Source organism: Galleria mellonella, unplaced genomic scaffold, assembly GCF_026898425.1.
Source record: "Galleria mellonella isolate WM207_F2 unplaced genomic scaffold, CSIRO_AGI_GalMel_v1 utg312, whole genome shotgun sequence".
Classification (NCBI taxonomy): domain Eukaryota; kingdom Metazoa; phylum Arthropoda; class Insecta; order Lepidoptera; family Pyralidae; genus Galleria; species Galleria mellonella.
The window spans coordinates 5,842,314-5,858,715 of record NW_026442074.1 but is presented as its reverse complement, the minus strand read 5'-3'; the positions used below and the strand labels follow the sequence as shown (position 1 = coordinate 5,858,715).

Below are 16,402 nucleotides of genomic sequence, written 5' to 3'. Positions count from 1 at the left end.
CAGTGGTATGGTATTTAAAATAGAAATTTTAAATTGTCAAATAAATTTAAAATATCTTTACTGGAGTAACAACATATTTATATCATGTTACCTAATAAAATGTATAATAATTGACGTTTTAGGGTATTTATATACGTATAATTTCAGCGTGCTGTTTATGATTTACTTAACAAATTATGGAATATAGTCTTAATGAAATATATCCCTTAATGAAATATAGTCAATAAAAGTTGATATTAAAAAGTATAAGTGTAATGTATATTTTATTCTATAATATATGGAAGGCAAAGCAGATCAAATGTTTAGTATAAAAACTTTTTAAAACGGTGTAAATCAGAAATACCATTAATAGAATTTCTAAACCACTGCCTACCTAAAAAAATTGTTAATACCTGTGATAATCCAGTTCCCGATAAAGGCCCTTCTCGTTTCAACATGTAGTCCATAGCAGTAGCCCAGTTCAATTCAGGTATATCTGCTAGCTTATTTAACGTGAACTTCATCTCAAGACCCACATGGTTCTGTAGATTCTGGCCCACTCCAGGCAAATCCTTGATGGTTGGTATATTGAACTTATCTAGAGTCTCTTTAGGACCAATGCCGGAGAGCATAAGAATTTGAGGAGAGTTCAGAGTGCCTGCTGATATAATTGCCTGTAAAAAATGGGTACCTATTTTTAGCCATGTAAAAGTAAGGATGACCCTTATAGTTAAAAAAGAGTGTCGTGACCAAGTGGTATCTATATTTATCTAATGGTATCTAGTAGTATATCTTGATCATAAACAGCAAAAGTTGTAAGTTTAAATCTAACCTGGTGATAGAAAATAATAATAAATTATTGCGCACAATAGAGATGTATACAAGAAGTATTTATACAGAATTTGCATATACAAAAGGCGGTCTTATCGCTAAAAGCAATCTTTTACAGACAACAACAGAAAGTACATTGCCACATTGTCTTTTAATACGCTCAGCGAAATAGAATATGTCAAATGTTACGTTTACTATTAATATCGATGATTACTTCGACCACCCCAATAATGATTCTAGTTGTAATGATATTTTTGTTTCTGAAAAGAGATGAATAACTTTAGATAGAAGTTGTATATCTATATATATTACATATAATTTATAGTTATATATTACATATTAATAAAATTAAATACTCCGCTAGATCAAAAATTATAATAACTATGATCTCTACCTCTCTATTTACGCCTACAGTTTTGGTCTCTCCATTCTTGATGTACTCGACAGATAGGACTTTCTTGATAGCGGGATCCACTATTACTCTGGACACGTGAGCATTGAGCAGGACGTGAAGGTTCTGGCGTTTCGCTCCTGGGCGAAGGAATGCGCGCGCTGTACTGTAGCGGGAACCATCACTGAAAAAGTGACGTTAATACGTAATGATTTCAGAGTTTCAGTTTTTTTATACTACTTTTATCATCTGAAATTACAAACTACAGAGGAATGGCAACGCATGAGGGATAATAGGTGAGGATAAAGTCAGGTCAGTTGATCTATCGTGACGAATTTGACAATAATCAAAATGGTTTCTAGAGGGAACCACGTGGAGGTCGACCTTGTAGGATATATACGGCTATTTTTATCACTAAATTAAACTAGAACACGATAATAAGAGGGAATAAATACCCTAGCCAAGATAGTATATTAGATAGCAGACTGTAGATTGGAATTAGAATAGATAGCTCATATTAAGATTGTAATAATAGAATAAGTAATTTATATGTACAATGTAATAGTACATAAAATTGAAAAATATAATAAAAGTAAAAAGCTTGGTAATTAATATCCGGGGCCAGCAAATTATAAAAAAAAAAAGAATATAAAGCATTCGATTTTACGACTATTCAGATTTAGACCTCCTAAGCTCTCAAATAATACCCACCTCATGGTTTGCGCTATAGTGAAACCTGTAATGGTTTCTCCGTTGAGGTCGCTGGTAGGCGGGTAACCAATCTCAATAGCAGCGGACACAACGTCGTGAGCGAACTGCGGTGCATAACGAAACTGGAACATGGACAAATTACAAATTAGTTTTTGAATTATATACTTGTCTCACGAACGCACCCTGCATGGAAGGTAGGTATTTTGATTTTTTTGGTAACGCTAGGAGTATGATATGACAACCATAACCTAATCATGACGGTGGCTCGCTGTATATCTACTTTTCTAACTTGACTTTCCACTTCCCTAATTTTATTAGAATAAGACACGTTCAATCAATAAGAAGGTACCTTCTTGCTAGTGCAACGATGTATACGAAATCCCAATTTAAATAAATGCCTAGTCTATTACTAATCTATTTATATATAACAATTAAATATCTAGTAATTAAATATATAGTCCATTAGCAATTTATATGCTTTATATAATATAGGAAATAAGCAAGACAATAAATATAACGATACGATTGTACAAGGACAGTAAGGCGGTCTTATTGCTGAAAACAATCACTTCAAGAGAACCTTAGAGTAACAGACTAATTGTTATACAAATAGGTATGTTTTATAGCTGTAACTTCGTCAATTTAAGAATGTTTCTTTCATTCTGAAAACTAAAACTCTTTTCGGATTTATATTAATTTGATAGAAATCTGTATGTACAGAAATCTTACTAATGTACTAAAATTGTAACTAAATGATGTCTGTTCATATATGTAAGAAAAAACTGAATGAAAAGACATCATAATGAGAGCAATAGAATCCAAAACAATATTGTTTTAAATTTATTTGTATGCAAAGCCGCGGGCTATAATTAATATATTATATAATAAAATCTGATTATAATACCTTCTGAACTGGTATCGGCCCACCAGTATTATGATACTGGCCGGATATTCCTTTACCAATCTCCCTATTGTCCTCACTCCTGAGAAAGTACGGCAGCACGTCGAACCAGGACCAGCCAGTCGCGCCGTTCACCGCCCATGCATCGTAGTCCGCACTATGACCCCGTTGATACATCATACCGTTGATCACTGAGCACCCGCCTGAAGTAATAGTGAAATATGATAGTGATGATTAAATCCCAGATAAGATTCCAGAAACCTCACCTATTACTGAGGGGGAAAGGAATTGTTAGTAATAGGGTCTAACAGCCCCATTGCCAACAATATCCGGTCGACTGCTACGTGGTTCCTTCCACTAGAAACCATTATGATTAATCGTTTCTTGGGGAATTCATCATGATGGGCTAACTGACCTACTCACATCCACGTCTATTATATCTTACTGGCATCACGCTAGCATATATCAGTGGTGTGGACGGAGTTACCATTCCATTCTCATCTGTTAAAAAATCTATTACTGAAGCTATTCTTACCAAATTTACTTAATAAACCAATGGGGAAACATTAGTAGCGAAAAGTGAAAATGGTCTCAAATTTCGAGGTTCGTAGGTGTAGATTTCGGATTTAAGCAGGTAATATATGTTTTTCTACGCGCTAGTTTCAACTAAAGGTATGTCTGTCTATATATCTTCACTTCTCTTGCGGAGTAGGAAGAGCGAACTATGTGAAAAGACTTTCTTTTATTTTATCAGCACATTTTAGATCCAAATCAACGTAGTGTGCATTTTTTAATTTTACACACCACTATTTTATAATTGCCATCTGTCAATTTTATTTTGCAATTTTTGTGTAATAATCGCATTTCGACCACATTTCTTCTGCTTTCTTTCACCTTCTTACATATCTAACTCTCTTACTGAAAAATATCTTGGTAACTTAATAACATTAGTAACATACCTAGCATTTTCCCTCTTGGCCAGTAGCATTTGCCCTCGTCCATTAAACAAGCCTTCTCTTGAGATTCCGTATAATACATCCAGTCAGTGTCCTCTCGACCCCAGTACGCTGTCACCCACGCTGGCACAGATGAAGCAGTTGGTTCATCACCCCCCGCTTCTATTAATAACACCTGCAAACACATAAAACTATAGTGGGAAAATAAAGAATTATTAGTAGCCGTGGTTCCAGCATAGAATAGGCCACCCCTTCCTTTCCCGTGTGTGTCCTTAAAGTAGACTAAGGGAGGACGAGGGATGGGCAGCAGCGTCCCTCCTAAAACATCTCTGAAAGTTGCTATTGCAACCGCAGTTTGGCTTAGCGGATATAGCGGAATACCGCTTGTCAAACGTGGCAACTACTGGCAAAACTTCCCTTATGGAGAAGACTTATGTTCAGCAGTAGACAGTTAATGGCTGAAATAATAATAAAAAAGGGATTTTTATACTCTGTCAGATCGACTTCCACGTGGTCCTATCTGGAAATCGTCATCGTTAATTCTTGATGAATTCGTTACAATGTCAACTGACTTAATTTCATCCTTACCTATCATCTCTTACTGGTGTCCCGTCAGCGTATACCGATAGCACAGACGAAGTCACAGCTTTATTAACAAAGGAGGAAAAAACTTTTACTATTAGATCCCATTAAAAAAATCACTCATTAATAAAATAATATCATCACTTCAGCCGTTAACCGCCATTGCTGAACATTAGTCTTACGACACTCATAAGAAAGGAAGGAAGAAGAAGCCTATCCTACGCCGACCACAATTAGGTAATACATATTATATATAGCCTAAATTTTATTACAGTTGGCCTGCTAATTTATATGACGATATAAGCTGAACTTGAAACTGAATTACAAGACAGGACAAGACAGTCAGTGAAAATATATATTTTATTCTCATATATGTATACGAACGTAACTTTAAACTTTTAATCCAACACATTCACGTAATTTATCAAATGTACTAACGAGTAAATTGTCCTTTAAAAAGTCTGCAGATTTATGGATATAGCCCATCCTAATCGATCATTAAACAGTGATCGAGGAAGATTTAACTGCTTATCAATTAGTTATGCAGTATCTGACAATACAACAATGCGCGGATTCTCGCTCGGCTCGACATGGATGAAAAACTTTTGTGAATGGGAGGCCTTAGTTATCTGCTAGATTGATATGCTGGTAAATTGAAATGGGTCTAGAGCCTAGACAGGCATTCATAAGTGATACTTAGATGATGCCTGCGGTACTTGCATTACTTTATTAATAAAAATACATATATATCTGTCACGCCTGTCTTCCATTTGAGTAGGTAGCAATAATAGAACGCCAAATGCTTCGATTCAAACCATAGACTTAGCATAACATCTTCATATTAACCATTAACTATCCTCTCCTGAACTAATCCTCCTGAAACTAACCCCAGCCTCACCCAATTGGAGGGTTTTGCCAGTAACTACCCCGCTTGCCAGGCAGGTCGGTAACCGCAGTTTGGCGCAGTTAAGTAATGTTTTAAGAGGAATATTTCATCAATTGACCATTAAGTTCCCTTAGTCGCCTCTTATGACACCCACGAGAAAGAAAGAGGTAGTCCATTCTATGCCAGAACTACACGGTAGTATGACATACTTACGTATAATCTAAAATTCAAACAAACGCGAAATAGGTCCGCTTTCTTCACATTAATATAATATTTTTAAACAAATATTTCATAAATATTCAAATTAAATTAATTTTAAACATTTTTAAATAGGTAATCATTCTTTATGAATCTACCACCCAATTCGGAATGCAATTCAGTTGAGTTAAATGAGAATGGAACTCAGGTATTACTTTTTATAAAAATAAGCATTTAAATAAATTTGTGTGAATACAAAGTATCAAGTAACACAAGTTAATAAAAAATATATCTTAAGCATATAAGTTTATATAAGCAACATAAAAAAATCATCGATCAATCGAGGTGCCAACTTGTATCATCATCAACTTGTATTGATCATCCATTGACTCATTTTTGTCTATAGTTACCTTCCATTGAGGATTCTCCGACAATCTACCGGCAACTACTGCTCCTGCGGTGCCGCCGCCCGCAACTATGAAATCATAACTGTCATCCAATTCTTCCCTACTGTTGATCCTCTTACACGGATCCGCAAGGTCACAGCGGCTATTTATGAAAGCTTCCAATATCGTCATGAACAGCAGGTATTGACTGGGGCATGATCCCGCCATCGACGGGCCTACTTCTTGGATTGGACAAGCGCATGTCTGAAAACAAAATTGGTTTAAATAATTTAAAATTTTGTTCCACAAAAAGGCACCGACTTCAACCGTAGCAAAATCATTTAAAAATTAAACTATATATTATAGAATATTATAAAAAAATTCTATAAACTCATTCTGAAACTAAATTCTATCAGATAAAATAGATTTTTCCTAATCGATATATAAATGACGGGGTAATAATTATTTTTTTATACCACGAAGGTAGCAAACAAGCATATAGTCTGATGGTAAACGGTCACTGTAACCTATGAACGCCTACAACACCAGGGGTGTCACGTGCGCGTTGTTGACCCTGAAGAAAATTTAATACGCCGTTTTTTGAAGAATCCCATACTGTAATCTCTAAGGAAAACCTCGACGTGGAGCTCACTTCATAGTCTGTACATTTTACATAACCGTTTAGATGTGAGAATGATGATGATGGCGAGCGGTGCGATTGTAAAAGGTGATTGTGGACATCATTTCGAACAGCTGGTAACAAACATAAAAAAAGTTTTGAAGTCGGTTGTCGGCTTACAGCTGTAATTTCCAAAGAAGTAATTTATGATAATGGAATATAACACAATATAGCTTATAACTATAAAATAACGTAATACAACTTAGTAACAAATATCGATAGAGCAAGCGGGATGCTCTATCGATATTTGTCGGTATCGGGGCACCAGTGAATGGATGATAGGCGTAGATGAAAGCAGAGAGTCTACCATAAAATGTTTTCCGAAATTTCGGAGCTGAACGAAACACTTATTTGATGTTGAAAGTACATTTTTTTTATACCACTGAGATGGCATACATGAGATGGCCCACTTGATGGTGAATGGTTACCGTAGCCTATGGACGCCTGCAATACCAGAGGCATTACGCGCGCGTTGCCAACCCTGAAGAAATCTCTTAACCCCCATTTGAAGAACCCCATGCTGTAGTCTCTTGGGAAAACCTACATACATTCGGCAATTGATTTTTAATATATAGATAGATGTATATAATAAAATAAAAAACTAAAACGGCAACGCAACTCTATTTGATTATGATGTATAGATACAAAATCTAAAACGGTTATGAATGATTTTTCTTTGTTTAATTTAATAAAACCTAATAGTTCTATTAAGCCTTAATAGCCAGCGCTTACGTACATATTTCCTATGCACCTAAATCGGAAATCGACCTATTGTTTCAATCTAAAGAATTCAACGAAGAAGTAAATCAATACAATTACGAGATCATGGTTTATAATTAGATTTAGAAACGGATAGGTATTTACCAATTATGATTATCAAAGAAGTTTTTGTTTTTCTAACATTAAGTGTAGGCAATCATAATTAGAAAATCTAGAGGTAGTTAAATATCACTTAAGTATGGTAACAAAAACTTCTTGAATCTATTTTCAATATGATGCCTTGTTATTTCTATACATTGTATAGCAATTAGTCTGAAGTATAATAAGTAGGTATGTGCGTACTATATCTTGTGCATTGCAGCACAATGAGGATTTTTTCTATGGGTTAAATGACTTGGTATCCCTACCATTTATCTATACTCTACCACTAATATATTATAAAGAAGAAAGATTTGATTGTTTGTTTTTTTTTTCTTTGTAATAGATAAACTGAAAACTACTCAACCGATTTCAAAACTTCTTTCACCTGTAGACAGTTACATTACCAGCAAGTAATATAGTTATCTAATTTATTATTTAAAACATAATTAAAAATCCCTACGAAAATTACATTAATGTAACTCAAAGTATCAAATATTATTATTTTATTTGCATATAAAATACTAATTTACTTTTCTATCTATCTACCTATGCGAAGCTAAGACGAATCGCTAGTATTTCACATAAAAATTTTAAGCAGTCAACTCTAGTAGTAATCTGAGGTCCATAAACAATAGAACTAAAAAATGTTTTCATCGGTTTTTGTGGTCAGTAAAAATGTGTGAGTAAGAAGTATGTACCTAATAAAAGACCTTCAACTTAGTTTTTTTGTCATTTAAACTTATTCCATTAATTAATCCAAATAGGTATACTTATTTAACGTGTACAAAAAATAAACCTATCATGTGCTTATTTATATACATGATGATACACTACACAAACTCACATGTTATAAAAGCAGAACATGTTATAAACTAAAGTTTTAATAAATTATTATATACTCAGGAGTAATAATGTTAAAGCCCATTTATCATCATCATCACCATCATCGTTTCAGCCATTATTCGTTCACTGCTGGACTTAAGCCTCCCCCATAGACTGTCATCTATATAACTGTTTAATTTAACAAAATATAAAAAAACAACCTAGGTGCTCGCATATCAATGAAACGTAAAAAAATTATGTTTCTCTAAACCGTATGCTGTTTGTAACACTTACCTAGTAATACTCAAAACTTATGATACCAAATTTTCGTGCTTTTTTACTTAATGTATTTCATCATCGTCATCATATCAGCCCTTAGCTATCCACTGCTGAACATAAATGTTTTGCCAATAGTTGCCTTGGCAGGCGGGCCTTAGAGAGGAGGGACATTTTTGCCGATCCCTCGCCGTCCCTTAGTCGCCTCTTACGACTCCCACGGGAAAAGAGGCTGTGTTCTATACTATGCCGAGACCAAACGGTAAATGTATTTAGTTATAAATATATTTTCGAGTCCTTATTACTTCAGTTCTTTCTGTATCAAGTATAGTCTGCCAATAATGTTTCAGTGATTACTTGTTTAATTATGGTAGATAGAACAAATCAGTTTATATATGCAGTGGTTATGAAATCACTTCTTATCTTCAAGACTTAAAGTATTTATTTTAAAATGTATCAACAAACCGATGATAGCTTAGTCAATTCGAGGGCTTTAAGATTGAATCCAAAAATCTCAGTAAAATGTTTCGTACTTCAAGAGTCACGCAAAATCACTCCTTTGTGTTCCTCAATTTACAGTGGTACCCTGCACTTTGGTTATGTTTTGTTAAGAGAGGGACTGGCTGAAAACCAGCGCTGTGCAGCTGTTCACATTGCGTTGGGACACTCACAGTATCAGCTGAGCCGGCTCCTTTTGCCTAGTATGGGACACTTTGTTTGTAATTGTATGTTTACTGGCAATAAATGTTTCTATTCTATTCTATTCCTTTACCTATGCCATAGTTTACAATAAAGGCATATTAAAAACTCTTTTTGGCATCATAAGTATCACAGTAAAAAGTTTTTAGTAATATAACGTTATTTCTATTACTGATTTCATTAAATTTCCTTTAGTAAATGTCTACGCGCTCACCCATTACTAGTACTAGATTTATATTACTGTTAAAATCTTCATAAATTCAGCCTGACTTACGATAATAAGGCCAGCTAGCGTTTTTCAGAATTAAGTACCTGTCTTTGACCATTTAAAATAATTATATACCAAAAAAATACTGCCCGATAATTACCTACTTTAAACATGAATAATGCTGGCATTTTATACGTAGTTATACAATCATTTAACATTATAAACATTAGAATTTTGTCTGTGACTTTGTTATAAGATTTTTTAAGTAGTAAAAACAAAATGCCACAAGGTCGATCCAAAAGAGACCGTATTATAATAGAAATTATATTTTAAAGTCTAATGAGAACATCAATTCAACATTGGAAGCGTATACGAATTTTAGGAACATTGAAATTATGAGAGACATAACCATATCATAACGTAATTAAAATTTTAGTCGACTCCAAAAAAAAATTTGTTGCATGTACTCGTATGTGTCTTCATCAGTTCTTAATAAATGATAGTAAGATGAAAAACAATCAATAAACGTGAACATACATAAGAAAATGGCTGAACGGATTTCAACGAAATTTTATAATCGAAAAGGGATTAGTTGAACTTAAGAATGGGGACTGGATTATTAGTAATGGTAACTAATGAACATGCATCTATTTATTTCATTTTTTTGTGTATTTTGGTTATAACACATTTTTTTTTTTATTTTTCGAGAATTTGCACAGAAAAGTAAACAAGCGAAAAAACGTTGAGTGAGGTGAGACAGATTATAGATAGAGTGATCTTAAAAAGTATTGAGAAAATTGGCAGGTTTGATCTCATTTTCAACCGACTTCAAAAAAGGAGGAGGTTTTCAATTAGATTATATTTTTTATGTTAATTCCTTTAAACCCCCGTCATTTATAAATCAATTTAGAAAGTTATTTTTTCTTATTTTCAATCTTTCAAATTGGACCCATAGGATTTTAGAACGAAATAGATTTAGTCTTTAAATCATAATAACTGGTTTTGCCACAATTCAATTCGGTATTTTTGATTTCTGTGAATCAAAATTTTCCTAGCTTCATTAATATACCCATGCAAAGCCAGAGTACTCAGTTAGTCTTAGATCAAATATGCCTCAAAATTACAGTTCCAATAGCAAAAGTAGTATGTATCATCAAGTTTCTAGTCAATATTATGTCCGCTATTATTCAAATCATCGGTCAGCTGTAAACATTTTGTACTGTTGCGGATAACTGCACTTTAAAATAGCGCTATATCATTTTGAACCTTATATATATAACCATAAAAGTATCGTAACCAGTAAAGCAACATTAGTATACCGAGAGCGTAAAGTTTACAGTTTACGCCGTTCTTGCAGTTATTTAACATTGTACAAAACTTTCTGATCTAAATACAAAAAGGAGTAAATTAAAATAAATATGTAGTACTACTAATAGTAGACAAGAGTTATTGCTAGTAACCTTCCTGGAGAAAGTTACTAGCAATAGGGTATTGCTAGCAATATACCCTGTCAGGTCGACCTCCACGTGGTCCCCCATGGAAACCATCGTGCTTAATTCCTGGTGTATTCATCACCATGGACTAACTGACCTACCTTTCCAGGGGGTGAGGGATTATTAGTAATGCGTAATCAGTCTCATTGCTAGCATTATACTCTGTCAGGTCGAACTCCACGTAGTTCCCCCTGAAAACCGTTGTGCTGAATTCCAGGTGTATTCATCACGAAGGGCTAACTGACCTACCTTTTCATTCTTACATATCATCCTTCACTGGTGTCCCGCCAGCGTATATCAATAGCGCAGGCGGTGTTACCATTCCATTATCATCAATTAAAAAAACCTGTCTTCATTTTGAGGGATGATAGTTTCAGTCTTTACTAGTATCCTGCCAGCGTTAACCAATAGCATAAGCGACATTACTACCTTCATTATCATTCAAATTAAATGAATGTTACTACACATATAGGTATTTATATTTTTGGAAGATTTGATATAGTCAGTGAAATTACTGAATTTGTTAAGTACTAAAAGGCAATTATGGCTGCCTATCATAGGCATTGAAGAGACGACCGAGCGTGTAAATATAATTTGTTTTGAGTGGAAATCGACCCTACAACCATGGTAGGGTTTTTTTAATGGATGATAATGAAATTGAATTGAACACCGGCGGGGCACCAGTGAAGGATGATAGATGAGAATGAAGTAGGTCAGTTAGCCCATCGTGACGAATTCAACAGGAATTGTTCACGATGGTTTCCAGGGGGAACCACGTGGAGGTCGACCTAATAAGGCATATTGCTAGCAATGGGGCTGTCAAACTCCAATGCTAACAATCCCTGTCCCCCCCAAAAATATCATGGGAGGGTATGAGGGAGGCAGTGTATTAAATCGCTATACCATCAAGGTTGTCAAATAGTAAGTATACTTAGATACTCACCTCTGGAGATCTTAACATTGTGTCAACTGACTGGATCTGTAAAAACAATTAAATTATTATATAACAATATTATATAATACGTAACTAAATGATCATAACAAATTGAGTATAAATATATAGTATAAATACATAACCCCCACAAGATCCATCTGCTATATGGGTATCTTTTTGAAATGCAATATATATATATATATATATATATATATATATATATATATATATATATATATATATATATATATATATATATATATATATATATATATAATAATTTTTGAATAGTTATTTTCTTATGAATCTACCGCCTAGTTCAAAATACAAATTGAGTTAAGGAGAACGGGCAAGAAATTCAGCTTTTGCTTTTTTCGAGTAAAAGTTAAGTTTACAACAAAAATGTGAATGGATAAAATGACTATTATGAATTTTTTTATTGATAAATAAAATACTACAAACTATAATTTTAGTTATTCCTCTTAATCTTAGGATGCTAGAACCATAGAAGGTTGCCTGGGAGAGATCGTTATTTAGCGATAAGGCCGCCCATAGTTGCCTCATTATCCTGCTTTTATATAATTAAGTTTATATAATCAAATATTCATTTTCTGTACATATTGTTAATATTTGTGATAATTTGTTTATGACCTCTTAATGCTTTAAAAGCTTTCACTATGAAATCTAATAAACACGTACTATATGGGACAGAAATAGAAGTAGGCAAAAACAGGCAAAAGGAGATCTTTCATATCGGCCACTCAGGCAAAGTCGCAGGTAAAAGTTAGTAATACATACTTTTTACTCGAAACATTAAAATAAATAAAATGAAAGTTTATTATAGTAGCAATATTGGTATATACACACACATTTTGAGTGCAACGGTACAGTCAAGTCCGTTAAAAACCACATTCCGTATTATTTTTAAGTAGGTAATAAGTACGTTGGATTAATTAAGATTTCTTTGTTAAATATTAACAAGATTTAATTTTATTTTATACTTTTATTTAGGTTAGGATTAATCTCTAATAAATTCGTACTGTCGATGAGCTAAATTAATCTATTCACCCTGACGTAATCCCTCCTTATTATCCCACTAACATACAAATAGCGCAAGCAGAGTTACCATCTTGTTTTGCTTGTAAATTAGTTTAACATTACGTTGCACAAAAAAACACCGACTTCGTGGCAAACCGATTAATTTTGATAAAATTTCAGTGTCAACAATCTGAATAAAGTAATTTTCCAATTCGATTTATGAATTTAAATGAGGAAATTCTAAAATAACAAATATAAAAAAATACAACCGAATTTTGAATGTCCTTTTTTGAAATCTATAGAAAATTCATTTTAGAGCCTGCCTGGCCTGTGTAAAGCTCACACTGTGGACGCTCTCCTTTCATTATTACAATATTCTATATTGTCTAAGGACTTCTATTACATAAACAAGTTTTCGGCAGTTCGGCACCAGTTTAATTAATGTATATATAGAAGTTTTAAATATTCTAAATTTAGAATGAAATGCCTCATATTAATGGGTTTATTGACATTTTGACCATAAAATATTATCATAAATATGACATAAATATTATATTAGTGTTCTGATGAATTTATATAGTTCCTTACTAAAAAGGGACAAAAAATTTCTACAAGTAAAACTCTGCCTGATCGTCATATTAATAACTACTAATAGTATCTGTCTGTCTTTTGTTGTCTTTTTAATGTGCAGGTATTATTTATTTGTCAATGGAGAGGTCTTGTGTGTCTTTGAGTCTTTCTGAAATCGAACTTGAAGGTTCTATCCACTAAGAATGACACGAAATTTACTATATTTTATTTTTGCAGTAAATTGTTGTTGTTCTATATAGTAAATTGAATTAAGAGAGAAAAATAAAACTTCCTGATTTTTACGTTTAAGTTCTAGATATGAAAACTTAACTCAATTTCACCTTTATAACAATAGTTAAAAATTGTAAATAATTAAGCTATAAAAAACCTATATTATAATCCTTATTTCTAATACTAACTGTTTTGTCATTATCATGTTAGTTGGATACGTTTCTAAATATATGAAATGATCAGTTTTTTGGTAGATATTATTTATTATTATTTTAAATAAGTACGTTTATAATTATATATAATATAAATAAGTTTAATAACGACTTCAATTGTGGCAAACCAGTTATTTTGATTTAAAAACTAAACTACTCAACCGATTTTTATAAATATTTTTTTAAAGTACCTATCTGTAAGTAAATAAGAGAAGAATTTTCCAAATCGATTTACAATTAGAGCAAATATAAAGTAATAAATGTAAAAAAAAATACAACCGGACTATGAACCTCCTTTTTGAAATCGATTAAAAATAGTGCATTATTTACATACGTACATGATTATTTACATACTACGAGTATATACAAAAAGAGAGATTATTACGCACACAGACAAACAGAATAATATATCTGTAACCATAGAAATTAGTGAGTAAGGTTTTGTAAGCAATAGGTCTAACAACCTAATTGCTAGCAATATAAGGTATATTGCTAGCAATCAGGTTGACCTCACATGATTACCCCTGGAAACCATCGTAATTAATTCTTGTTGATTACGATAGGTTAATTGGCTAACTGATCTGTTTCACTTATCATCCCTCACTGGTGCCCCATCAGCGTATTCCGATAGTGTTAAAAGATATACCATTTCATTTCCACCCATTAAAAAAAAACTACGGAAATTAGGAAATATCTACATTTACTATATTTGTATATCCATTCATAAATATAATATAATAATAGTGATTATAGGAAATTAAATTTAAATTTTGTGTATGTTCAATATAAAAGATAATTCAAGGTTTTATGTATCTACATATTAGATTTTACGCGCCACTGTCAGTCAGTATGACCGTAATAAAAACTCGTCTATATTCCTATACCCCAAATTACTTATAGGAGTGATATCTGTCTCATTACTAGAACTACTCGTTTGCCTATACTATCATGATTTCCACTAGTAATTACACTTAGTTACAATAATTATTCTATATCTATAGAACTAGTAACATTAATTGTACTGTGACTATTGTAATTATATAGGTAAGATATATTTTCAGATGATAATAATAATATATTTTAATTTTCTCCTTTTTACTATCATGTATTATCTATGTGTGGTCGCTCGCTGTGTGGTCCCGGAATATATTTTTATTTATTTTATTTTATTGGCACATAAAACAGATCACAACCATAAAAAAACTTAAGTAATAATTACATTTGTGATTTGGCTAGGTTATAATCCAATTACATTATGTGCACAGCTTGAGTAATTCATTAAAAGCAAACACATAAAATAAAAAGAAATACTTAAAATGTTATATAAATATATAAAATATAAAACTACATATATAAAAAGAACATATAGATATATAATAGGCATTATAGAATAGGCCACCCCTTCCTTTCCCATGGATGTTGTAGAAGTTGACTAAATGACGGCGAGGGATGGGCAGCAGCGTCCCTCAAAAAATCTATAAAGCCTGACTGCGGCTGCCGATCCGCCTGCCAAGCGTGGCAACTGTTGGCAAAACTCGCCAAGGGGGAGGCTTATGTTCAGCAGGCTGATATGATGATTATGATTATCTATGCCCTAGTTCGATAAACTGTATGAAATAAAAATATTATGGATTATGATATGAAATACACGAATATTTTTTTTATTAAAACATTAATGCATGTATAAAATAAATATAATCATTAATTAAAAAAATTATACCTATATTAATTATCAAATTTTAAATTAGGTCATTAAAAATACGAACGCAACAAATGTCTCTAACTATACTCTATTAATCCTTAGGCTTTATTTACTGACTTTTGCTTTTGTTATGAAGGTAACACTCGACATCCCTACATTTTCCTATGCGTAGTAGTATCCAACGCGGTCAAGCGCGAGCCTATCGCTGTCACGAAAATTATTTTTTGTTGCCGGTGTTTCCATCGTAAGAACCGAATGTACAAAATAAATTAATATTCAGACACATTAAATGATGTAGACCTATTTAATAACTATTAACGTATAATATATGCACAAAACAAACCTTTCTTAATAATCACAATTTAAACCGATAAATTCACTATCACGATAGTAGATATATACATAAAATACAAGATATAGTTTCAACTCTGTCACATGCGGATAGAAAAACGCACAGCGCGTCGGCAGCGGCGGGACGCGCACGTTCGGTGACGAACAAACTGCGACACGAACTGTGGACGCACATCTTTTGTTTTTATGGGCAGATGAACTGATGGGTAAACACAGACTTTTTGCTCCACATTATCAGTCCACCATCAAACATTATTTACATACGTATAAATTGCTAGAAAAAATCATCACGCCGCCGTAGGTAACCGCTGTTGTTCCATAATAATTATGTAAAAAGTATAATGATATTATAAAAATAAAAAATATTTAACAGGACGTTCTGAATTATTATCGTTTTAAATTCGTTTAATAAATCAGATATTAAAGTAAAAGAAAAAAACTGCCTGATCGATGTAATTTTGACCTTTGGTTTTCTGCCTATTACAAGTTGTGGTTGACGCATGTC

The 16,402-nt window shown here is 32.8% G+C and overlaps 1 protein-coding gene across 1 annotated transcript in view; it reads right to left on the bottom strand.

The window, feature by feature from the left end:
• The window catches only part of LOC113515026 (glucose dehydrogenase [FAD, quinone]-like), a 29,175-nt gene extending 13,128 nt beyond the window's left edge, over positions 1–16,047 (bottom strand). The window contains exons 1-8 of the mRNA XM_026899150.3: positions 15,890–16,047; positions 11,803–11,838; positions 5,846–6,085; positions 3,773–3,944; positions 2,817–3,016; positions 1,913–2,034; positions 1,205–1,385; positions 393–653 (exon numbers count right to left, since the gene is read on the bottom strand). Coding sequence (XP_026754951.2) covers positions 393–653; positions 1,205–1,385; positions 1,913–2,034; positions 2,817–3,016; positions 3,773–3,944; positions 5,846–6,085; positions 11,803–11,820 — 1,194 coding nt within the window. The 5' untranslated portion in view covers positions 11,821–11,838; positions 15,890–16,047. The remainder of the gene's footprint in view (positions 1–392; positions 654–1,204; positions 1,386–1,912; positions 2,035–2,816; positions 3,017–3,772; positions 3,945–5,845; positions 6,086–11,802; positions 11,839–15,889) is intronic.
• Positions 16,048–16,402: the final 355 nt, after the last annotated feature.